We start from the raw sequence: 26,453 nt of genomic DNA, 5'->3' as shown, positions 1-26,453 counted from the left end.
ATGTGCACCATCGGTTCCGGCTCACTTGGCCTGACACAAGTCTTCATCACACTGCTGTTGGCTCCACACAGGTCATGTTTTACAACAGAAGAGGCTGCACTCAAAAGGTGCATGGATCAAGCCTCTTATAATGACTGTAAAATGAAATTATTTACTTTGCTACTGTGTAATAACTTGAAGTGTAAAGGGCTGCCTGCTTGCAGTGTGTCACCAATTACGTAGTCGTAGTGTGTCTATGATGGAGGTGGAGGAGAATCTGCCCTCCATGCAGAATTGGTGGAGTAATGGGCTCTCTCCCCACGGGGTTTAAATGTTCCTGGTTATGCAAAATTTACTTTTTTAATAATGATATAATAGTAATATGTGTTCCTGGAGCCTGTTTCTGACCACCGAACGGGAAAAAAAACTCATCGCTCAATTGTTTGCCCCATATTTGGGAGAAAAGATGCTTGCTAGGTCACCTTTAAGTTCTGGGTTTTCTTGCATCTGACCCGCCCATTGCTAGACCCCGTGTATACGGCCCCCACTGCACGAAGAATGGCTTTATAAAAGAGCAGGCTTCGCTACACATCGTACAATAAGGCCTGGAGCTCGGCCAACTATCCGTCAGTCAGCGGCTGTTTTGGGAGCTGTTGTTTAATTTTGTTTTCCGCAATTAGACTAACCTAGCATGATGTTGTTGTTAAAATGTAACTGCAATGTTAGCACTTTTGCTCGCACAGCTATGCTAATGTTGCTAATGTTTGTATCATGTTGTCCAACTCTTCAAGATAATGTTATGGTGTGTAATATATATGGCATTCAATATGTTGGACAGAGTTACAGTTTATATGTAAAAATTGGATAAAGTCCACAATGGCGCTTCTAGGAGCCACATACCCATTAAAGCTACACACAACGTAGCATGTTCCCAGTAGGGCCTCCTAAAAGCACTTAAACTGTCTAAATTCCAGCATCAAGGTTACATACAGTACATTAATGTGTTTGTGTGCGTGTGAAATTGTACCTGACTGTGTGTGTGGGTGTGCGTTTGTGGGGTTATTGGTGTATTGCAGGGGTCACCAACGCGGTGTCCGTGGGCACCAGGTAGCCCCCCACGACCACATTAGGTGCCCGCAAACCTGCTTTTCATTCAGGTTTTCAGTTAATAATGGGAGAACACTAGAAATAAAAGTATTCTGAAACATAAAATGTTCCCAAAGTGGGATACGCGGGGTACACCAATTCAATTGAATAAAAATGAAAAGCAATTACAGCACCTAATACGCATAATTACGAGTGCACCTGAACGCCTCATGGTGCAAGGAGAACGGAGCAGAAAGCACAAAGGAGACAGAGCATGTAGTTGTTCATTGCTCTGTGTGCATTATATGAGCAAATACATAAGTTTGATTATGATTTTGTGCATTGGAAGTGTTTAACCTTGAAGTTTTCTTTTATATTGGTGTTCAATTCCAATTCCTGCACGGTGTAGCGGTGAAAACCTGTCACTCTGAGTGGGGATTCCACTGAAAACGAGGCTTTAATGTTATCATTGGTTGTGTACTGGATACTGCTTTATCATTGTTAAACGTTCCCCTTGGTAATTAAATGATATGCAGACTTAAACCATAGCCAGCGCGAGAGGTCAAAAAAGTGAGGCTCAAATTCAACCAATTCAAATGGAAGGATGCCAACATCAGCCTGGAATAAAAGCTACAGCATGTAGGATGGTTACTTCTATATTTATTAGTGCTCATGTGAAACTTTATCAAAACGTGACCATGCAAAATACACATTGATGACCTGACATTAATTAACCAATTAATTCTGTTCAGTATTTCAAGGTAATTAAGATAAAAAGGTTTATGTATTTTAAGTGTGCAGGGGTAGGGGGTACATGGGTACGCAACTGTAAACAGTTTGGAAACCACAGCAATACACTATTGTGGGACCTCGGAGTTGTTGAAAAACTCTACAATGTGGGACGTTTAATTTCTTGAAACTGTACAGTCATCCGTCACAACATTGTGGTTCGAACATCGCTCCCTCACTCTATTGTGTTTTTTTCTAAAATTAAATTAATAATTGATCTATGTACTGTGGTTGACTTTGGTATTATTAGTCAAGAAATATTGAAAGACCAGTAATATGTAGTATTCTGCTCACTAGGCGTCAGTAATGTTATAATGAGACATTTCTTTACGTTACAGTACCTTAGCTTGCAGCCATGGATCGTTGCAGTCTGACATGACATAGTGAAAAAAGGCTCTCCGCCCATTCTGTGTGGAAGTGTTATGTTTTTGGCTTCTTACTTTGGCCTTCCTCCCCACTTAGTTTCCAACCTATTCTTAAGTTTAGAATAAATTGGAGGCTGACAGCCCGGTAGATTGCCATTGCTGAAGTGGCCGCTGTCTCTTCAGAGATCCCATCGTCTGCGCATAAGCAGTGCACAATGCTAGCAGTGTGTTTGGCAGATTAATGTTTGATTGGCTGTCCTGTATATCAGTCAAGTGACAAACGTCATAGTGAGGATGGATAATAGGCTGATGTCGATCATTTTTTTAATGCCGTGTGATTGACCCACATTACGTTGGAGATAATACAACAAGGAATTGTCCCAATGCTAACGGTGAGTTATGCCGTATTGCTTATCATGTCTGCTATATTATAATATCAGTAAAAGGTGACTATAGAGGTGATATCGCATGTCTAGAAACCTCTAATAATGTTAAAAAACGTTTTTAGAAGGTCATAAACAGGTTGTCTATGCTAACTATGACAATATTCCATTTATTAACATTGAATCCTACTTTTTCACCCATCGCGGTCGAGGCTGGAACGAATTAACCGTGTTAAAGAGGGACAACTGTACTCCGTGAGGTCAACGGTTTTAGTATGTCTCCCAAATCCTCTCTCTAGGCCTGATTGCACTTCCTTTTCCTTAGACTTGTGGTTTACAAAATGACCCTAAACCACATTATACAGTGATTATTTTCAAATTAGTGGATATGGTATATGGGATGAAAACTGACATTGTTTCATTAGACCGACATGCCCAAAATATCTCTGCGGAACACGCTCTCTTCTCCCATCAATCTCTTTCTGATTCAGTCCACAAACCTGCATAGATAATCTATTTCCCTTCATTAGCACAAACGTAATTGGCTTCTTCATTATGCACCAATTAAAATGTGTCGATATCTTGTCTAAATAACCATTCAATAGTGACATGGTGCACGGTCATAAGGTCCAGTCGGCAATGATAAAAAAAATCATGAACATAAAACAAGCAACTTTATGGCATCGATATAAAACGAAGCTTAAATCACACTGAAAGCAACCTGTTCTTGAAACAGCTGTAGCCAGTGTATCTACCCTGGTAGTTATTTCGTTCATCATTGTTTGTCCATGCTGTCGGCTTCTGAATGTTGGGCCAAATGGGAAGCGGAATCAAAGCTTCTCTAAAAGAAAGCGCATGGCCAGTTCTGTCACTTGGAGCCTGCTTTCCATTACCTTTCAGAGTGTCGATTGACAGCTTCTCAGTCTACTCTAGTTATCCCTGAGTAGATGGTACCTACTGCACTCAAAATAAAGTTACTCGTTCAAGGAATTAGACAAAGTATTATAATAAGTGTGTTAAATGAGACACCTTCCAAATGGAAATCATTTTATTCAAATAAAGTGAGGGTTCAAGGTTCACTTTGCTGAGAGACATGTCACCAAGCTCTCTGTGGCCCTAACAAGGATTTTCTTTGACACCATAGTGTCAGCCTGACACGGTGCAGAGGCGGGTGATGAATCCATGTATGTTTTGTCGGAGGAAGCTGGCATGGTGTTGATGGCTGTTCACTGTGCTTGTAAAGGTAACTATTTCAGTGTTTCTAGCGCCACCAAGCAACTAATGTGTTAGTTTGCTTGCATTTGCAAATGTATGTATATGCGTGCTCCTCGTCTTGTTTAATCTGGATTGCACTTTCAGCATCAGTATTTGGTTGTCCTTTTGTAGAACCATTTTAATATTCGACCCTCAATAACGAGATTAAGACAATACAGTTGCACCTCAAAAGTGGAAGTTCTGTGGCAATGGCTGACTTTTTGTTGGAAAAAACGCACGGTGGACGAGTGGTTAGCGTGTTGGCCACACAGTCAGGAGATCTGGGAGACTTGGGTTTGAATCTTCGCTTGGGCATCTCTGTGTGTTTTCCAGTTGATCCGGCTTCCTCACACATTCCAAAAACATGCATGTTAGGTTAATTGGCAACTCTAAATTGTCCATTGGGATGAATGTGAGTGTGAATGATTGTTTGTCTATATGTGACCAGTCCAGGGTGCACCCTGCCTCTCGCCCACATACCCCTGCGACCCTAGTGAGGATAAGCGGCATAGAACATGGATGGATGGAAATAGAATGGAATTTAGACAGTTTAAACTGCTCAGGTGTCTCTAGCTAACTGATGGATATTATTTTAAGATGTGTAGCGAAGCCTGCTTTTTGACAAAGCTGACCTCTGTGAAGTAGTGGGCGCATACATGGGGTATGAGGCACATTTAACTTGGGGCAGGTAAGAGTTGGTATCATGTCCGTGAAGAAGGAGGGGCACGTCAAAACTGACCGCTTGAGTGCCTCTTCTCTCTCAAAAATGGAGCAAACAAATGAAGGACAGATTTTCAGATTTATGCTCATAGTATATGGTCATAAACAGGCTCTGGGGACACTTGTAAAGATGTTAGAACATCATGTAAAAACACATTTAAATGACGTGACCACATTTTGATTACTGAAAACCAGGGAACGCTACCCGACAATGAGAGTTTACTCAAATATGCCTTATAATTTAAACACATTTAAAGTATGCCCCCTCTGTATGGATAGAAAATTGATTTCTTAAAACATATTGTCTATAACCAATGACACAAATTCCAAAGGAAGGACGTTCAAAAACTGGCACGATAATGATTTCAAAAACAGAACGACACAGGAGCCTGTGGTCACATGCTTATTCAGTTTTGGAATGTAACCGATATTTTTGGAAAAAATGTGCCCTCTAAAGTTGCAGGAGCTTGAGAATTTGAACCGCCGTTGTGCATGATGTCCCCAATTTTACGAGACTTCAACTCGGCAAGCGCCAGAGGAGTAACTGTGATGTTTGCTTTTTCCTTGGCTTTTTAGCAACACTAATTCAAAAAGCCACCCGCACGGCAGCCTCTCAAAGATGACGTCACATGCAGCAAGAACAGCAATGTAATGGCCCAGTGAAAAACAATGAAAACCAGGACGTTTTCATTACTTTCTAAAAAAAGAAAACAACAAACAAAAGAAGATGGACAAGACAGGACGTGAAAACAGGACATGTCCTGGGAAAACACAATGTTTGGTCACCCGGTTTAAATGTAATGCAGGTGGAAGCTGAAGTCCACCACTGTAATACTGTAACATTAAAACTCTTTAAATACACTCAGCTCTAATGATGAATGAAGTGGGACAATAAACGTTGCCTTCATAGATGCACTTCTAACAAAACAAAATACTCGAATACCCGAATGATAACAAGTGACAGGCTTATTGTGTCGAGCCACTCATTAATATTTGGGGTATAAAATGACTAATAACTGTTTTAAGAGTATCTTAAATAGTAAACATTAGATCTTCAATGGCCACTGCTTTCTTGTAAAATACTGTCCGCAGCACAGAATTACTGGGTCACGCACACTTTCTTAAATAGGACCTGCGGACATAGACAATCATCCCATATCTCTTATGGAGGCCGTTGTGCAACCGGAGCATTGGACTCCCATGTGACCTGGAAAGATATGGCTGCAAGCAGACAAGCATGTGGAGACGGTCTTTAAAAAAATCAAGATACATATTTCATTCACTGGGGGGATGTTATTCTTAGTGCTATTGCTCAAGCATTTAATTATAGTGGTGAGCAAATGGGACAGCGCTGTCCCACAACCGTCTGCTTATGATGTTTAATGTGTGACAATGTCATTCTGTATGTGGAATGGGGAGAATTAGATACAGTATGTACTGTACATAAGCATCCACTGTATAGGTGCATTCAGTCGTTTTTGTGTGACATTTCATGTCACTTTTAACCATGTAGTCTGTGTTAACTGACTGGATGAACATGATCACCGCGTCATGCTTTGCTGGCAGACAACCGGGCTTGATCCTCAATCACAAATGAATACAGTGACTGATATCTTCTGCCCTCTTTTTATCAGTCAAATTCTTCACACCCACCACATCCCTCCTTGTGACAGGCCTTGTTCAAAATGAAAACAAGACTAAAGAGGAGCAACAGCAGAATAAGGAATTGCAATTAAAGATACATATACTTACATTAGTACAGTATACACCGCACTGACCTTAACATAAGACCCCTCTTTTTCAAGAGACATTTGTAGGGAAATGTATCTCGACGTATCTACATCTCACTTGAAAAATCAAAGACAAAAAAATGTTCTTCGAAAATCATGTTTTCAGTATTAGTGATAAAACAACTGTTAGAATACAAAAAAAATATATATCACCATTCTTAGCAGCTCAACAGTTCATGGTTATCATCAGCATTATCTTAAAATCAACATCGTAATTCCTCCTTTGTTGTTTGCTAACTTACTCAACCTTTGAGTCACATTTTTTGAGCGGGTCGCTGTGTCGCGACTGCTTCTCTCTAGTGTGAGTGTGAGTGACAAGAAGAAAAGCTCTTAACGTGATCGGGGAGAGGTTGACACCACTTGTTGGTTCTCATGTATAAATCGATTTAGCCTTAATAATTGTTTTGGGGGAAACCTTGGTTTTTGTACACCCCAGTTTTTGTATGATTTGGTTTTCCTCTAACGGGTTTCGTAAAGCTTGCACATAACAAACTCCGTTTGCCCTGTACTATATTGTTCGGCAAAATTGAGTGCCCAAACAAAGCATTTTTTATTCACTGCAATTGTGAAGTAACACACCATGGGGCCAAAGAAACTTGTGGATTGCCATGAATTTGACAAAGAAGGTGAGAAACACTATTGAATTTGATCTTGCCAGGATGTACGGGAAGTTCACATCAACAAGTTCCATCCATTTGTCATTTAAAATTATTGTTTTCTGCATGTAAAACTAGAATTATTCTCTATAAAATGTATTTTTGGTCATATGTTTTGTTGTTTGGAATGGATTAATTGGATTTACATTGTTTCCGATGGGAAAAATTGCCCCGGCTTTTGTACGTTTTGTTTTTTTGTTGTTGAACAATTTGGAACAAATTGATAATGAAAACCGAGGTATCACTGTATTGATTAATTATTTAGAATATTGTAAGATTGAACTCAAATGCTAAATACATAATCGGTTTCTAGACTAAGGAAGGAGATGTGACGGCATCATTGCTTTTCTGTTGTTGTTCTTTTCGTTCACTGTTTTTGTATTCCATAAGCATTTTGGAGGTTAGAAAATCAATGCTGCACATTTTGTTCCATGACTACTGAATTTGGTAATAGCGCTATTAGTTGTTTTAAAATCAGTTTGATCATTTAATTAGCAATGTAAAAGGTTGGTGATTGTGTAGTGGTTCACAGCGATGCTGACTTGCTGAGCTTACTGCTCAGGACGTTGTTCACAATCGTGTGTGATTGACTGACAACCAGTCCAGGGTGTAATCCGCCTTTGGCCTTAAGTCAGCTGGGATAGGCTGAACAGGATAAGTGGAACAGAAAATTGATGGATGGATGGATGAATGGATGGATGGAAAATGTTGCAACAGCTCGTAATGACACAAAATCCAACTTCGAATATACCTTGCTGTACATGACAGCTTTTGAGTTTTAGTAATTACTTATCTAGTTTTGTGCTCTTGTACAGAAGACCAGCACTGTTTTCCAATACGAGAAAGATATTTGTTTTTCCAGACAAGATCTATATCTTTAATAAGAATAAGTGAGTTAAAGGATGTGATATTGATTTTTGCTCTTCCAATAAAGGAGAAAGATTCAAGCGGATATGTCAGCTGAATCTTACAGAGATGCATCTGGGATTTTTTTTATTTTTTTATGCTCTATTCTTCACTTCAGCCTCATAAAAGGACATCTTTTGTTTTTTAGATACACTACTAGAAAATATGCATATGTTGTGTTGTGAAATGATGATACCAGGGTATTGATGGTCTTCATGCAATCTTGATAATTGGTGTGGAAGATTTCTAATTGTTGTCTTTTTCCAAAAGGTAGATACTATAAATGCCTTGTAGTAGTGACAAGTATGGCTGTCTTCAACTAAGGATTTTCATACTTCTTTGTTAGATTTTGTCCATAGTCGACTAATCGCCGAATTTTTTATGTTTTGTCTTTTTTTAAGAGCGCAGCTAATGGCGATCAGTCCAAATAAACAGATCTCATTTGCAACTTTTTCCACCTCAAAGTTGTTTATGTGTTAGAGAGTGTCTGATGCTCTGTAGGCACTTAAGCACGTTACTGAGCTTTCACTAACCTTGGTGCATATATACATTAAATAAAAGTACTTGTAAAAACGTCTGTCCGTGAAAAAGTACGCAGGCTAACATTAGCTGGATATTTGAGTTGACCCACTGTATTACCACTCGTATAACGTGTTAACAAATGTAATTTATTGTTTTATTTACGTTGTTCTGACTAGTTAGAGGAAGTCCGGCATAGCACGTCAAAGACAGGGCACTTTTTTTCTACACCATGAATCCGGAGGTGGTTAATCATGTTGGTCGTACGCCCTCCTTTGATATAATTGTGTTGCAGAGGCGACCAGTGTTTTTTGCTTATAAAGTTCAGCCAAACTTTTGAGCTGCTTTTTCTTCGTTGCGGTCCGTGGCTATTTTTTTTTTACGGTCGGTGGACTTGGCATGAAACAAGGAATCTAAATTCAAAAATTGTAACGATCCTGGGAAAATCGGAAAGTTAGTCCCAGTTACTGTCAACGCTCGACGCTCGATTCCCAAACCTACTCAGCAGTCAGAATGTAGTCAGAATGGTACAGTCTTGCTCACATGACATTTTCATTCAATTCAACTGCAAGGTTGATAGTTCAAAGAGACTCCTCTGAATTGAGTCATCGATTGTAAGACACACCTACACACCTAGGTATACACTTGTGACTACTGCAGATGTGCTAAAATCGCTCATTAATACACATTAATATTACACATGCATACAACTATTACACAGTCATTCCTTCTACCTAAATATGAGTTTCTAAAATAATGTAGCACCTTCTCAAATGCTGAATTGCATTAAAAGTCGACATTAGGGACGTCAAACGTGTGACACCTTTGACAAGATTAGGGAACTTGTAACATAATTACAAGAGGAGCTCAAACATTGACAGAATCCAGCGGAACAGAGCTCAGTAGAACAAGAAGGGATTGCATATTTATGAGCAGGGAGACCTGATTATCACAGGGAATCTAATGCAAAGCAAGGGCCCAGAATATACTGTAATTTATACGAGTCAGTGAATTTGATCAGAACCGTCAGAAGAGCAGAACATCTTCATCTGCTTTACAAAACACGAGACATAATAAGAAGAGACACAATAACATGCTTGTCGTATGCTCAACCAAGTAGCACTTGCCTTGCCATCGCACATGCCTTTCTTTTTCAAACATGATCAGCAGAATGTATTGTACACAGTCAGGTACAGCTTGCAAATTCACTTTGTTTAAAAAATGTTTTCAAATTGCTTTCAGATACTTTTTAGCCCCATTTGTTTATTTTTATTACCTGAAAAACATTTGTGTTCTTGCATTGTATCTGTATGTGAAGTACATGCACGCTATCCTCCTCCAGTTTTGATATTTTTGATCACCTTCTGGTGAGCGTTGGTACATAATCCTCCATCTTGACAGTGAAATTCATACATTTATTTAGCAGAGCATAAAAATATCTTGCATTTGACTTGTTCGGAAATCTAGCTCTAGCCGGTACTGCTTTTTGTGTATTTTAATAAAGATTTTCCTCTATGCAAGGACGGCAGTGACAAGCACCTTCCAGCTCACGCACACCTGACCCTTTTAAGATGCAGCAGTACTGCAAGTGCCTCATGTATCATACGGTATTTCTTTCTCTTTTTTTGTCCCATTTGTCACACTTACATTAATAGGGCCCTATGACATCCTTTTTATTTTTTCCCATGTTCATTTATTTATTTATTTATTTATGTATTTCTGTTTTAGAATTCCATGTTTGTACTTTTACCAGCAACGAGTGCTTGCTTTTTGGATTAGTGAAAAAAATGCCCATTAATTAAATGCAAAAATTCTTACATTTATTGATGTAGTACATCATTGGACAATTTTGCCCAGTAATTGAGAAATGGATGTAGCCTGGTTAACTAATCTAATGGAACGTCTGCCTCTGCACATATTGCTACAAAATCATCAATACTGTACACTGTTATGTCCGTGCTTGTGATTAAGGAAGATGTAGTCATCCTATGGGATTCCATTTGCAATGTAAGATATTTTTTATGACACCTGACTTATTTTGTTTACACAGTTAGACAAGATGTGGCAAACTGCGCTCTTATTTCGATTGTCACAAATGTGTTGTGTGTGTTGAGAATGTTTGTTCACAGTAAGGCGAGCTGGGTGTAACAATAAACGTGCCTCTCGTCTTTTTTCACTCAGAACTTTCATGTCGTCAGCATGCATTGTAAAACGCTCTCCGACATTAAAGCAGTAAAACACAACACAGAAAAAATGTACTCATCCAGAGTCTCTCACACACACAGCCGCACTAGCATGCTCTGCTAAACTAACCTAACCCAGCTAGCCTCCATACACACTCCGCAAGAGGAGTTTCAGCCAACTTTCGTCCGTGTTTTAGGTTGCCATTCCGGCATGTTTAGTTCGCGAGGGGGCGGTTTAGTGTTTGTGATGAGATTCCGACACGGTTGAGCGGTCCACCACGGAAATACTTTCCCACACGAATGTTCTTTCTTTTCAAAATGACAGCATTTCATCTATATGATGTCAGTTTTCGCGAGATTCTGTGTTTAACTGTAAATTCTGTTTTTATTGGCCAATACCGTGATTCCGTCCACGATTCCGTCAACGCGGAAATCATACGGCCCTACATTAAGGGCATTCCACGGGGTGCAGACAGTCATGGTGTCTAATAAATGTTTCTGCAACTTCATATTATTGCCGTCATGCTGAAAAACAGAAACTGGCAGGCGTCATGATCCAAGTCCGTGTGCTCTCAGACAGTAGGCGGGGCTTGCGCACTAAGCCAAGAAGAGACTGGCGGCAACCTCAGCGTAGGTTTCTGCCCTGTATTTGATCAAGAAATGAAATCCAGTGATTTTTACTTAAGAACATGTTAAATCCGATTGGAATCATGCAAAAATGCATTTATAATACAGTTCAATGCATCAATGGATGCTCCAGGAAAGGGTGAGGAATTCTTGGTGGGGAGGACGAAGCTGAAGGTCGACTCACCTCGACCGCTCGCCAGCTGTCACAAGTGGACAGACAGCAGAATCACCTTAAACCTGAATTGATTTCTTTGAGTGAGAGAGAATGAAATTTCAGTTATATGTTGACCTCTCTTGATGGAAAGTGTCACCGCAGAGCTGAAGATGGAGCAAAAGAAAAGGTTTATAGATAGCAAATGTCAATTCTAGGAAAAGAAAAGCTGTTCCTGGCTTCTTCTTTTTTTTGCAACTTGCAGCACAGATTCAGTTACATACTGTACCGTATTTATTTAGGTTTTTTGCCATATCTCACTTGAAAATGATACAAAGGATTTCATTGCATGCCCTACAGGTAATAGCACAAAAATCCTCTGCTACTGTTTTTGAGCCCTCATTTAGCGAACTGCTGCAGCTCATGTGATGATTTATTAACTGGAGTTATATGACGCTCTCCTGCAGAAAAGTCTGCTGGCAATGGAAACAATTTCAAGCCAACTTCACAGATAATTAGGCATTTTAGCCAGTGGGTTTGATTTTAAAATAAGCTGAGCTCTCAGCAGATGCACTCTTACCTCACTCAGCTCACTGGAGATACTCTATGGCAACGAGATGAGGAGGTCCACGGAGATTGCCCAGAAATATGGATAAATATAAATACATCAATGAAGTCAGTAGGTAAGTGGTACATCTGCACAACGCTCCCATTTATAGGGTGACCCATTATAAATATGACCTACTGCGTACTGTATATTTATTGACGGTGTAGCTTTCAACACATACATTCTTAGCTGTCCTACAAGTATAAAGAGAAGTTAACAACTGCATAATTAAACCAACATAAAGTAAAAAATAGTCATGTAGTCCATAGTAATGGAGAAGGAACAGGAAGGTGCACTAGTGGCATTGCTTTTATTGATGGAAATACCGATTAAGGAATTACAGTACATACTCAACATTCATAGTTGTGAAATAGAAAAAGTACACATTTTCCGTGCAGTTAAAATATGACATTTGTTGCTTCTCGGGTGATTTTCATTCTGGTCATTAGCCATCATGTTTTCAGCTACTTTCATGCTATTTATGTTAGCATTTGCTTTATAAAATTGTGTGTAAGTGTACGCATTTTGTGTTTCTTAAAAGTATACAGTATGTTAGGAGTACAGTGTTCCCTCATTTATGGTGGGGGATAGGTTCCCAGAATAGCCCGCGATAAGTGAAATCCGCGAAGTAGCAAACTTCATTTTTTTACAATTATTATATATGTTTTAAGGCTGTAAAACCGCTCACCATATACTTTATACACTTTTCTCAGACAGGCAATCACATTTTCTCAGATTTCTCTCCTGTTTAAACACTCTCAAAAAAGGTCAAACCTTCGTTTTAATTTTAATGATCAACACAAGAAATCCTTAAGTCACTCACGGATATTTCACACCTTTGATCGGGCCTTTTTGTCCTGGCGCCGTTCCGCAGAAAACAATGGGCGGTGCAGACAGACGAGGGAGGAACGAGATAGACACACAACTTTCCACAATCCGATTCTTCTTAAAGGGTCAGACTTGGCCTGTAACGGCGTTCACACGCTGTAAGTAAAAAAAAAAAGAAGCACTAAAAAAATCTGCAAAACAGTGAATCAGCGAAAGGTGAACTGCGATAGAGCGAAGGAACACTTTAGTGGTATGATAGTTGTTGTTGTTATTATATAGCTAATATTTATTTTACAAAGTGACCAAGCATCCAGGCTATTTATGTTGCACTAATTTACATTTCCTGGTTCTATGGTTCTCATCATACTTTTTCTCTCTACCATCCCTGGTACTAGCCATGGGTCATTCACGAGCTGCTTTTTCTATTATTTTGGCACATTTTAATTTAAATTTGGTTGTGTAATGTTTTGTTGTGTTGTTTCACTGTAAATTGGTAAGTTGGAATTTTACAAGTAATACATACCATCGGATAGGACCTTTTTGCCTAACTGAGTGAAAAAGTCAGCTGTCTTTAGGGAGCAGAGCCAAAGGAACGCTTCCCTAAAGCATCCGAAATTTCCATCACTAACCGGTACCAAAAAAGCCAAAGAAAAACAAAAGCATTTTATTACGTTTATCACTGATCTAAAGTCTGATGACAATCTCAGCTCCAAATTGTGAGGCATATTTAAAAGATCAACACAAAACATTTTGTGGCTGATAGTTGATGTAATTATATCTGTTTTATACAATTTTAATATTTATTCTTATGGATGTTCACTTATTTGTTTGTATTATATTTTAATGTTATTTAAATGTAGTATATATTTAAGTTATGTGTAAGATGACTCTCATATCTCATATAACAACACTTGCATGCACATCACTCATCTTGTTGCCAGTGTTGTACAAGGAGATCAAGTTTGTTGATGGAGTCGCGTGCAGCGACGCCATATTGAGGCTTGATCCTGTGTGCCAACATGATGTCTTACTCATATGCTCATCAGCATGGTGGAGAGTGGTGAGGGACAATGTGTTCAAGCATAAGCAGTATTAGATAAGTGATTAAAAATAGATCAAAATCAAATGTACCGGTAATGGTATTTTTATATATATATATATATATATGTGTGTGTGTGTTTGTGTGTGTTTAATGGTTTAATCACGATTAATCACATGTTTATGCATAATTAATCGCAGATAGAAAGAAGTTTTTATCTATAAAAAGTATGGCTGTCAAAAATAAATAAAATAAAAACGGTGGTAACTAAAATATTTTCCGGACTATAATTTGCTCCAGAGCATAAGTCATACCAGCCAAAAATGCACAATGAAGAGGAAAAAAACGTATATAAGTCGCGCTGGCCTATAAGTCGCATTTTTGGAACGCCACACTTCATGGCTCGTAATAGTGTATATCAAATGTCGTGGTATTATTAAAGAGACCAGTGTTAGGCAGATACATTTTTAGACATGCGTGGTATCTTTTTGCTTGATTTAAATGTTCAGTTTATTTGGAGCTGTTAATACATGCATACAAATATATATATATATATATATATATATATATATATATATATATATATATATATATATACAGTACGTATATACCTATATAATTGTGCAAATGGTGATTAATCTTGATTAACTATATGAAAATTGTGACTAATTTGATTAGAATTTTTCATCATTTGACAGCCTTCAGTGTGCCTTTGAAAGATATATTGTTGACAGTTTTTAACACTTCTATCAACATGGCCCTGGTAATATGTTTGCTTTTTGCTAATTTGTGTTTATTAAAAATCCATTTTTTTTTAAACAGCTCAACACAATGAACCTCAAACATAATGTACAACAATTAGACATGAGTAAGGTAAACTGCCCATCACTCAAATGTCCTTTTCAAGCAAATAATCTTATGAAATTGCAACTAACATTTCAAATAAAGGTTGGCAAAAACACCCACCAACTAAGTGAAATGAAACTGGGTAAATATTGACAACTCACAAAAAGTAGAGCACTCAAGAACAATCAGAACTTGGACTGCGCCTATATACTGTAGTGCAGTCAGGCTATAGCTTGTACTTCACTTCCAAACACAGAGACACACACACACACACACACACAGACACACTCTTTTACACACAGTTTTCTTGACACTGTGGGTCTTTCAACATGCAACTCTTCTGTCATTTTTGACAAGCACAGCAGTTCAAGCAAAAATGCTAATAAATCGCTAATAAATAATAATAAAGCTAATAAATTCCCTTGCGAGCCTTTACTGCCGTCTCATTGAGCTCTATGTGTGCTCGCTCAGTTCCACCTTTGTCACATTGACACAAGCCCCCCAAATAGATGTCCTCGACTATGCCTGCTGGTAACTAGCAGCTCATAACCCCAACTTTAGCTTGCAGTTCAAAGCAAAAAAAAAAATACCAGAGCTCGCATCTTAAAAAAACACTTGTTACTTGGGACACTTGTATGCCAAGGTACCACTGTATAAATGACAGTAAAAAATGCCTGCTGTGCTCCAGTCCCTTCTCTATACTCTCTGGCATTTGAGTCTTGACGTACTCCGGTGACAACTCAACTCACAGCAACAGCAGGTACAAATAACTTTGTTGTTGTCGAGAGAGCCATCTGCCAGCGATCTGAAGATAAACTGACCATTTAAAATACCCTTTTGTTTGTTCATTTCTGCTCAATGTTCCTGAGTGACACTGAGTACACTGAGGTAGGTTAGATGTATTGTATGTATGTACTGTAAGTGTGTGTGTGTACGTGTATCTACTGTATATATATATATATATATATATATATATATATATATGCTATGTATTTACATATATCTTCTGCTGCTATGGCATATGAAACAAATAAAGGAAAATATTGAATATGCCATATGAAAAAATAAACCAACATATTGAATATGCAGGCTTCAGTTACGTTAAAGAAGCAAGGACAATATAACATGTTTTCCTCAGTCCATATCGCTGAGTTCTTCTGGCGTAATATAAAGTTAATGAATCATATGCCTCTTCTGCTTCATTTATGCTGCTGAAATGTATTTTCTGCAATGCCAATGTATTACATTTGTATCACGTTCGTTGAGATGTTTTATGCTGCCTTCTATGAATTAAGTCTCAGTGATTGCACACATGTTTACATGGTTGTGCACAGCGTGTTGGTTCACCCATAATTGCTGATGTATGGATGAATAACTGCATAACATACAGTTCACTCCCCAGCAATACATGCCTCAAAAAACGAAAAAAAACCCGTCATATTCGTGTGCGTAATTATTCCATTAGCTCTGTAATTTTATTAACAAAGCTTAAAAGAGAGAAGCAGAAGACTGTCAGAGGTAATTAAAAGATAAAGTGAATAGAACGGCCTGCTTGTCCTTGCTACATGAAGACATTTAGCCTCTGTGGTGAGATCATAATATTCCCTCAAGTCAGCAGGCTCATGTGCACATACATACATTAGGGCCACACAAAGACACGCTCAGGGGATGACAGTGGTACTCCACCTGCCAACGACCCTCAGAGACTCGTGCAGTAGAGGATGATGGTTTGCATTGTTGTGGCGTCTGTGCTGACAAGATATAAGGCATGGCTCCAGCGCAGTTGTAGTCATCATAAACGACTCAAAAATGAGCACAGCGGTATTCATTTTTTAGTTAAATTGGAGAGAAAGGCCACTGCATTTCTATTCTTTTTTTATGATGGGAAATAAACAGTTGTTTGAATCTTGAATTCTAACTTTTAGGAGTATAATCTTGAATAAATGGGTAGGACGTATTCGTTTGGACATGCTTTGGTTAGCATGAGAAAGAAATGCTGCTACTCAAGCATTTGTCTGCAGCGTCTGTTTTACTACTGTGTGTCTATGGTTGTATAATGACTGCAGATGGAGACTTTTAACGAGCGACTGACACCCCAAATATTACTCCAGCTACTCCACCCTCCAGCTGCGAGGATGGGAAGCATTAAGGGGGAAAAAAAGACAAGATTAGAGGAGAATTGTGGATCAACTTCATCAGTTAATTAAACTCTATTGCAGCTTGATGAGCAATTAATCAAGGCGACTTGCAGAATGTCAGGCAAGGCTGACTTTGTCGGGGTGCGCTAAGTGCGCACCATACAGTATGCTCCCATGAGGCAGCACAAGTGAGCAGCCCTGAAATTGCAGTAATGGCCATGGTTTATATAAGTAGCCATCAATCACTGCACTGACATTAGCCTGCGACATATTAAAGCTCCAGGATTAGGATCCTCTTGGCACGTGGAGAAGCTGCATGCTTAAGTCCGACCAATTTCAGGAAATATGGTAATGTTTTGGATTATTAAACAGATAGTGAATATTACTGACATACAAGTCATGTATAGCCTTCTCTCTGGGGGCAGAGGCAGCGGATATAACGGAATAATGGACTATAATTGCACTTTATGGACTAAAGTGCTGGGACACCGAGTCATTAATGCCTACAGTGCAAGTAGTGACAATGAGAAAACCTTGGATTTGATCTCTCCTGGGAAGACATTCTACAAAATGTTGAAGTATTTACTTTATGTTTTTGTCAGAGGTCTGATGTGTTAATAATGTTTCTACTCCTGAACTGCTGCACACAGAAAAGGGAACATTTGTCAAAACATGTGTTGCCTGTGCTATAATATTTCTGACAAATACATGCACACCACATAGTGGCGCTGTTATTCCATTCCAGAGTTGGACCTGATAAGTCGGATTGACTTGAAATTTCTCACACAGCTCAAAACGCTGTCCAAACACCCATTGTAACATTAGGGTTAGCAGTATGACCGTTTGGTAAACACCTTTAGGGTACTGACAATGTCTGTATAATTTGATCAGGATTGATTGAAAAACATGACCATCACCGTGGCAATGCATGTTATTTAGATCAGAGATTCTCAACTGGTGGGTCGGGTCCCAAAAATGGGTCGTGTAAGTGATTTTAGTGCCTGGCCAAAAAAAAAAATAATGACCCGATGTCCGTGAATGCACCTCGCGTTCGTCTGTGCTATTTGCTTTCTGTGCTGCAACAATGTCCATGCCATGCTTATGGGCGACTTCTTCCAGCTTGAGCGGGAGGGGAAGGAAACTGAGTGGGGATTTAACGTGCTGTCAGTTCGACAAACAGCTGCAGAACATTCCGCAATTTGAGTCATTGCGCTGTGATAGTGGGTCCCGCAGCCAAACCAGTTGGCAACCACTGATTTAGACTGTACCCCTGAAAAGCGTGGACTAGTTTGCACACTGTTTGTATTCCGTTTACGATAAGTTACGCACTTGGTACACAATTCGTGACGGAAAATGGTAAGCATTGACACGAAATGCCATGCTCCCGCACAACTTATTTTCACTTAAGTCAAGTACTGTTTACATTTAGCTTATGACATGATACGTGCAATGCGAATTGTTCCCGCATGGGTATACATTGTCACCACCACTTTCCGCATCCGTGAAGCAGCCGTGGCATTACGCCCACGCTATAGCAGGCATCACCCCTAGTTTAATTAATTCCTCTATTTGCAAGGGACCTACACAATGTTGAACTCCAGAGAAGAAGAGAAGAAGCTCTCATTGCAGAAAATAAAAGGTGTCTATAATATCTCACAGCTGCAGTACTGTTATGAAGACCAGGAGAGAATGCAGAAAAAGGAGGAAGAATGCATAATCGGAACTAGAAAAAGGAAAGCATGGACAATGTAGGTGAGGGACCCCTTCTTAATAGAAGACATCACTTAGGGGAGTATGATCAGTTATTAACACAGCTTCACAAGGACGATCCAAGAGGCTACAGAAATTACTTGATGTCCCCAGTGTTGTTCCAAAATGGTGGAAAAGCGGAGAAAGATTCTGCGTGTCAGAAATTTTAAACAAAAATTTTTAAGAAAAACAACTTCATCGATCTGTGTTCAGAAAGTTGCCATTCCGGACGACATACAGTATATCGAACTAACTTTGCTTAAAAGGTAATCAATCGATTTCATCGATACTAGGAAATAAAGCACTGAATTTAAGCTTCATATGGATGTGTGTGTTTTTTAGCACTTTTAAGACGTTAAACGTTAAAGTTGATTAATCATGCCTGTTGAGTGGGGTGCACGGCTCACGTCATGTAAAGGCGATAGAGCCGACAAGTCCTCTCCAAAGACCACAAGTTCGTGAGTTTTTGGATGCTACACTCGATTAAGTCTGCCTGTGATGTCATTACTTAATACTGAATTTGTTGAGTGTTGGACCACATCGAGTCATATGAGTGCTTTGCAAGTTAAGTCCATCTTTAAGCCTTTCAAGCTTTCAAATTACTTGCCAAGGTCCGTGGGTCGATCACAACCTTTGTCTTGACTCAATGTTGCAACAATGGGAACCAAAGGCACTGTTTCCCGATATGAAATTTGCTCTAACTTCTTTAATACTTGGGGTAGAGATGTGAATGAGGTATTAAATTAAAGCTCAAGTCATGTTTTATCAGATAGAATTAATCACAGATTTGATTTAATTCAACCTGTTAATTCATTCATTGTTAATTCAACCTGAAGTGTTGATTGCACTTTATTCAAATAAAATGTGAATGCATTTGTTGTTTACTTGTTTGCTTATATCCGTAATTAAATGGGAATCTAGGAAACTTCACCTGCACTGTCCAGTATAGAGGTGTTTATTTCTTAGTCAGACTGGTTGAATTTTTGGCTAAAATGTTACTGAATCGATTTAAAGTTTTGGATCGTATCATTTTAAATGAACCAATATCGTCCTTGAATCGTATTGAGAACCACGACTCGTGATACGAATCAAATCGTTATTAAAACAAATCGTTACACCCTAATAAACAAACAACCATTCACACTCACATTCACACCTATTGACAATTCAGAGTCTTCAACTAACCTAACATGCATGTTTTTGGAATGTGGAAAGAAATCCATGCAAGCGACCATTCCAACCGCAAACAGAGAGGTCCAGAACAACGACGCAAATCCAGAACAACCTGGTTGTGAGGCAGACGTGCCAACCACACTGCCCCCGTGTTGCCCTGAAGCTTTTATCTTTCATCTTACGCTGTATCAAATGGGGTCTTTTGTGTGTTGTCCATTACCACTACTTTTATGGACGTTTTTTTATGTTATGTAAATTGAAGTAGTAAGCTAAATGCATTAACAAGACCATGGGGAGGACTCATAGTAAACTGAAGGAGGCTATTTAAGAAGCTTGGCATTAATGTGTCTGAAACGTGAAGGTCTTTAGGATTATACCTTACAGATGGTCGTCTTACACTCAGTATCGTATAATTCTGACTTTGCCAAGTGTGTACACAGCAGCTTCGTGTGAGGTCTGATGTAGGCCGGTGCTCACTGCACAGCTGCTGTCTGCTGGACTGAAGGGTTTTAAGGGGAGCAAATCACTCAACATGACGCGTATTAACTCATAGGCAAGGTTTTACATCAATGTCTGCCGATCATCGTCTCACAATTTCTGAAAGGATCAATTGAATTATACAAGGACTTAAGTACGATTTTGCAATTAATCACGGTTTTAATTTCAGTGCAACGTATGTATTTTTTGGAGAAGCCCGACTCTATCTGAGCTTGAATAGAACCGGGAGCAGAGCCTGTTGGAGAGCAGTTGATGAGTTCATTTGAGAGAGTTATGGTGAAAGACTGAGATGCAGAGCAGTGTTGGCTATGCTGACTGGATAATGGCATGCAGAGTGCTGCGGTGCTACCGTAGGCTGAGCATATGGTTGGGGGCTCTCTTCGTTGCAGCGCATAAGAGTAGAGAGAGATAGAGGCTGGCGCTAACATGCACACTCATTGAAAATTGATTAAGCAGTGTCTATTAACAACTTGGACCATGAATTGTTAAAGGACCTTGCTTGAGTGAATATCTGCCCCCATCAGAGACAGATTTAGCCAGACTGTGGTGAAGTTCAAACATCATTTGGATGAACTGTTGCTTTTATTTGCCCATACTTACATTAATATTCACACACAAAATGCCTAATGCACGCAATTTAGCATTTTTGTGAGCTAACTAAAACTAACCCCTTCTGTTTTGTCTTTGTCATTTCTTTCAGGAAAAAGGAAAAATTGCCGTTGTCTTTAATGTGGGAACGGACGACATTAACATAGAGGAGACATCAAAGTTTGTAAACGACGGAAAATACCATATAGTGAAGTTTACGAGGAGTGGCGGTAATGCCACTCTGCAGTTGGATGATCTGCCAGTCATTGAGCGCTACCCCATAGGTGAGTGACCCACTCTGCCTTTATAGGCATGTATTTGCTAGTTAAAGATGATAAAGAAAATGATTCAAACATGACTTGTTTAGGGTGTTCAGAGGGCATGTGATTTGATTTTTTTTTGTTTTTCCAGCTGCTATGTAGAATAATACCAGTGTAGATGTGATTTTATACAGAAACTACAAACGTGTTGCATTTAACAGCAGAGGTATGGTCGTGAGTCCAATTGATTCAGACTCGAGTCACAATGATGATGACTTTGGACTTGAATTAACAATATCATCAAAGACTTGCAAATGGACTAGGACTTTGACATCAATGACTCAGGACTTGACTTTAGTCTGATAAATTGAAAATGACTGAGATTTTCAGTGAGTGTGCGGAGTAAAATGTGTCCCCATTCAAAGTGTTCGACTAATGTGATCGTTATTATGTAAATTCCAGCAAGAACACATTTTCCCACAGAATCCACCTCACTCAATGCATCTATTTAACATCCAGTCAGATTTAAGAACAAAGAATGTGTGAATTACATTTCTGCGCATTGACTGCATCCTGAATGTTCTGTCAGCGCTCTTTTTCTGTGACTATGTGACTATGCATTCATTGCATTCATTATATTTGTCAAACTGAATAGATTGTTACATTGTTAAAATGGCATTTACTAAACACTAAACAATACTTATATGACTTGTAAGGACTCGAAAATTTCAAGCCGATGATTTCAGACCTGACTCGACCCGTCTTGTCTTGACATGAGTCTTGCAAAACATTGACTTTCTCCCACCTCTGTTTAACACTTAGAGCTCCCTTTTTGTTAAATGTAACACAAACCACCCACACTGTGTAAATAATAGAGTGCGAAGATGAAAATCGCAGTAAGTCTTTGCAATGAATGGTTTCATTGGGAGTTTACAGTACAATAGTAATATTTTATGAAATGTAATTAAATTTATGTCATGTATATCTGCGACTGTTCTATGTGGTTGTATCGTGAAGTTTCCAACATATGGATCGATTCATTGGATAAGAAATGAACAAGCAACACTGGTATTTTTCTGAATGTAAATGTCAATATGTGAGTGGTAACATGACTGCAATACCTGAAAAAGAATTTTCAAAAAAACAAGAAGCTTCTAAACGCATACGGCTTTGACAAAAGCTACTGCAGATAACATGAGTGTCCTGTAACGTGCTCATAAAACAAAACACCAAATGGCCTAACGATTGGAACATTTACACTAATGAGTGAGCTTGCCAGCTCCGAATCAAATGGTATGTTGAGCGTGCATTAAACATGTGGGCAGAAGGACAAATCCAAACCATCTCTCCGCTTTTGCATAATGTTTTCTGACCTTTTTAGCAATGACCGGTGCATCCATCCAAAAGAAAGATGGTCAAAAGCAGTCAATCCTTGCTGCTGGCCTCAGGTGAAACATGGGTAGTAATACTTTCTACATACAGTAGGTGACAGTCTGGATGTTGCTCTGTCAATCCTCAAAAAGCCATGGTGCAAAGGAATTAAAGGCGACATAATATGCAAAACTCACATTTTAATTGCTTGTGTACACATATATGGGTTTAATTTTTATGTGGTTTCAGAAAATGTGTCTCCGAGCAAGCTGTTTAGATGTTTGCCTAATTTAAATAAGACCGCCCTCACACCAAGTTTCTCGGAAGCTCCCCGGGCTCCCTGGGTCTTTTGTCACAATCGACTCCATAGAACTACTATTATGTCGAAGCGAAGGAGAGCTGCAGTGTTATTAGATGCGCAGACCACCAAATGAATGCCTCACGACTGCATGCACACGCGCAACGTAGTAATGTGGTCGCACCATGCAAGTTCTTCACGGTAACCGAGACATTTTAAAGTAGAAAGAAAATACAAAGACCTAATTGAATTCAATGGCACTTTGTATCTATTTTGTTGTCACACAAAGACATGGACCACTTAATGATGGCTGCGATCAGTGACATGCGATGAGGTTCATGGCAGGTGAGGCACTGACTCTTTTGGAGTTTCTTTACATTAATACAGAATGCTCATTAGGAGGATAACAAGAAAAAGAAGACAATATATATTATATATATATTATCATCATTGCCTGCTTTGTAATGACAAAGCTGGAGCAGGCACGGCACATGAAGAAGAAGAACCTTGTTGAGCTGAGGTTCTGACTTATACGACATTTACAGTATTCAGCTGTAGAGGTTTGACTGTAGTTAATATCGATTCATCCAAAATTTAGCTATATAATTTAAATACTTTATAAAATATGTTCTGAAACGGGCTGGTCTCCACCCATCTTTCATATGTAACAATACAGAGGTTAGCTACCTTATTAGGTTCATTACAGACTAATTGCACCTAATCACAATTGCTGTACAATTCCCCTCTTCACCTCTAGCACAGAAAGCCATTATTCTCTCAGCTCGCCTGTCGTTTGATTAGTATCCATGTAGCCCTCTAATGCACTCATAATAGTAGCCTTTAGCCTTGGCCACTCACAGATCAACAGTGACTATAATAGAGCAGAGCAGACAGCAAAAATAATGGCTGGAAAGGCAGGCGGACAGAGAGGTGCAGATTGCATTGGAGGGAGCAATCATTCTGAAAGCAAGGTAATAATTGTTCCACCAGGATGTATATTGTCGTCATTGTAATCTTGGTGAAAAGTCTTGTCCTTCATACTAATGAAAGCCCATTAAAAATCTTAAGCACAATTATTCTAATCTTGAATTACAAACGCACACACGGACACACATAAATACCCATCTGTTTGCTGTAGTTCTTGCCTTTATTCTTGCTCTGCTTTGCACCACACACACAAAAAGCTGGGCTACAACAACAACAAAAAAACAAGAAAAAAAGGCTTCTTCTCAAGAGTATTGGCCATGAAAGTAATACCAACACAATGACGCCGCCAGGCCCGCAGGGCACCATGAAGCATCCTATCAGAGTACCCAATGAACACGCACTGCACACAAAGATAATAGAGAAGTCCCTGGCCTTATTCTTTTTACTCTTATCAGTACGCAGTGCACTGACATGACTCTCGCTTCATTCTCGCTGTCCCTTTTACCTCAAGCTGACCACCCCGGCCCCCTTCATCCATCTGTACAACCTTGCAGTGTGGAGTCTCGACTTGTGCGATGCAGAGTGATTTTTTTCATCAAAGCACCATACCTGCATTCTTTTTAAAGTAGAGCTCTCCTAACAGGATTGATAAAGTCTAAATTGATTGATCCAAAATCATTTGAATGGTTCACCCAATTTGTTCCAGACTCCCTGTGTCTTCAGTGTATGGACCGCTTTGTTAACAAAAGAGAAAAAGAAGCAAATGAGGCCAAAGCAGGTCAGATGGGACGGCTCAGCTGAATATCTGCTGTCTGGAGGAGCAGATAAGCTCTGGCCATCCATTACTAAACCGAATCACCACTAGGCAGCAGTCACAGACTCTCCTTGGTGGCCCCGTGAATGTGCTCTGCTGCAGCCCTGCCGAGGGCATTGTTTGAGTGCCACAGCGGGGATCAATACATGATCAGTCCACGATTATGTTCACTTTTAATTGACCTCAGCGAGAGATGGACTGATGCTGACATGCAGCCAAGCTGATAAACACGCAGGTCATTGAAAATATTTTTGCACACCGGCAGGCATTTTTTCGCACAGTGGTTTTCTGTGTTACTGTCTGCATTCTGTATGTGCTTGCCAGCCACGCTACTTTGTGTCTTACAGTTTAGATTCCTCTTCAACAGGGATTCACATCCTTGTTGAATCATTTCCAATAGCAGCAGGTACAGTATATGCAGTAAATACTGTCCTAGTATACACTAACCCTACGTTTTGTCATACAATTTATGTTAATCACAAAACTAAGCTTAGCGTAACAGAATTTTGCTGTAAATCTAAATTAATCCTCGAGGGATAGGAAATTGACAGGTGGATTTGTTTAACATATTCCCATTGAGATCAATTATATTTGGAAGAATTAGTCTCAGAGTCCAACTTGTTGTCATCATAAGACATTATTAACTGCACAGGTAAGGTTATTTATTAGCTGTCATACAAGTATTAGTACAAATTAATGTTCTAATATTGACACTGTAAGCACTCACATGTGTTATTTTCTAACTTTCACACAAGTATGAAATCAAATTTAACCACTAGTGTAAAATGTAAAATGTTGAAAAATAAAACTAAAAAACTTGCTTTAATTGCTCTAATAGTTTGTCTTCTTATAGAATTTATGTACAGTTGCTCATATTCAAATGAGACAAAACTCCTTATTCTGGTAACAAAATTATTTACTCAATTAACACACGCACATCATGGCAAGCCTTTCTGTTATGATAGCACAGGCACAGTGTAGCATACCCACAGAGTCAGACAGATTCTGACGCGCTTTTAGAACTTTATTCTGACCTGAACACACCAACAGCAGTGCAATTCCGATACCGTACAGTATATGTACAGTATATCTCCAACCCGCAGACACATGCTTGGAATAACACTTTCTCATTCTCTACCTCGCACGATGTGCATTAAGTGACACGCCAAACTTCAGACATCAACATATTTAGCATGTGTGGTCACGATAAACAGAAAGACAAATAAAAACGATGAGTAGTTTCCTATCACTTAACACCCAATGTAACTCTTGATGGAAAACAATTGTTCAACTCAATTATTGGTCCATACAACGCACACAAACAACAAGCACCCCCATAATTATCTCCTTTCTTTGTGTCCGAGCAAGACATAACTCGCACTGTGCTCTCCGTGCTGGCCATGCACTGTTCACATGATGATACCTTCAAGCGCACTGTGTAACTATTAATGCGGAGTTGCAATTTCCTGCATTTAAGTATGCTTGCAAATCCCAGAAAATACACTCAAAACATGTGATTTCAATTTAAATTACGTGGTGTGTGTGAACACAACCCCTCATTGCTCATAATAACGAGATTAAAGTGTGATTCAAAAGCTCTTCTGCTATTAAAGACAGGAGTGTTATGCAAATAGATTTTCAGACGTGTGCTTGATTAGCTTGATTTCATTTCATTTAGAGACATCATGTGTTCATTTATCATGAGAGATGTCGGGATCGAGCCGATTTTTGCCTTTTTTTTTAATTGGTCGGAGATTTGAAGATGAGCCCGCCCGATCTTTACGGCAGTAAAGTGCTTTGTTTTTGCAGCAGGCCGGAAAATAAACAAAGCCATGTCAGCTGTGTGGAAGTACTTCTGCATTGTAAATTAAAATAGTCCTACGGTCCTACGGTTTAATCATTTGAGAGC

The 26,453-nt window shown here is 39.2% G+C and overlaps 1 protein-coding gene across 25 annotated transcripts in view; it reads left to right on the top strand.

Moving 5' to 3' along the window:
* The window catches only part of LOC129193610 (neurexin-1a-like), a 310,368-nt gene that overhangs the window by 243,719 nt on the left and 40,196 nt on the right, over positions 1–26,453 (top strand). For all 25 annotated transcript variants that reach the window (XM_054797924.1, XM_054797923.1, XM_054797932.1 and 22 more), the window contains one exon: positions 20,987–21,158. In XM_054797924.1, the coding sequence (XP_054653899.1) occupies positions 20,987–21,158 (172 nt within the window). The remainder of the gene's footprint in view (positions 1–20,986; positions 21,159–26,453) is intronic.

The sequence above is a fragment of the Dunckerocampus dactyliophorus genome, chromosome 14 (genome assembly GCF_027744805.1).
Source record: "Dunckerocampus dactyliophorus isolate RoL2022-P2 chromosome 14, RoL_Ddac_1.1, whole genome shotgun sequence".
Taxonomy (NCBI): Eukaryota; Metazoa; Chordata; class Actinopteri; order Syngnathiformes; family Syngnathidae; genus Dunckerocampus; species Dunckerocampus dactyliophorus.
Note: the sequence above shows the minus strand (reverse complement) of the source record. Positions and strands in the feature narration are given on the sequence as shown.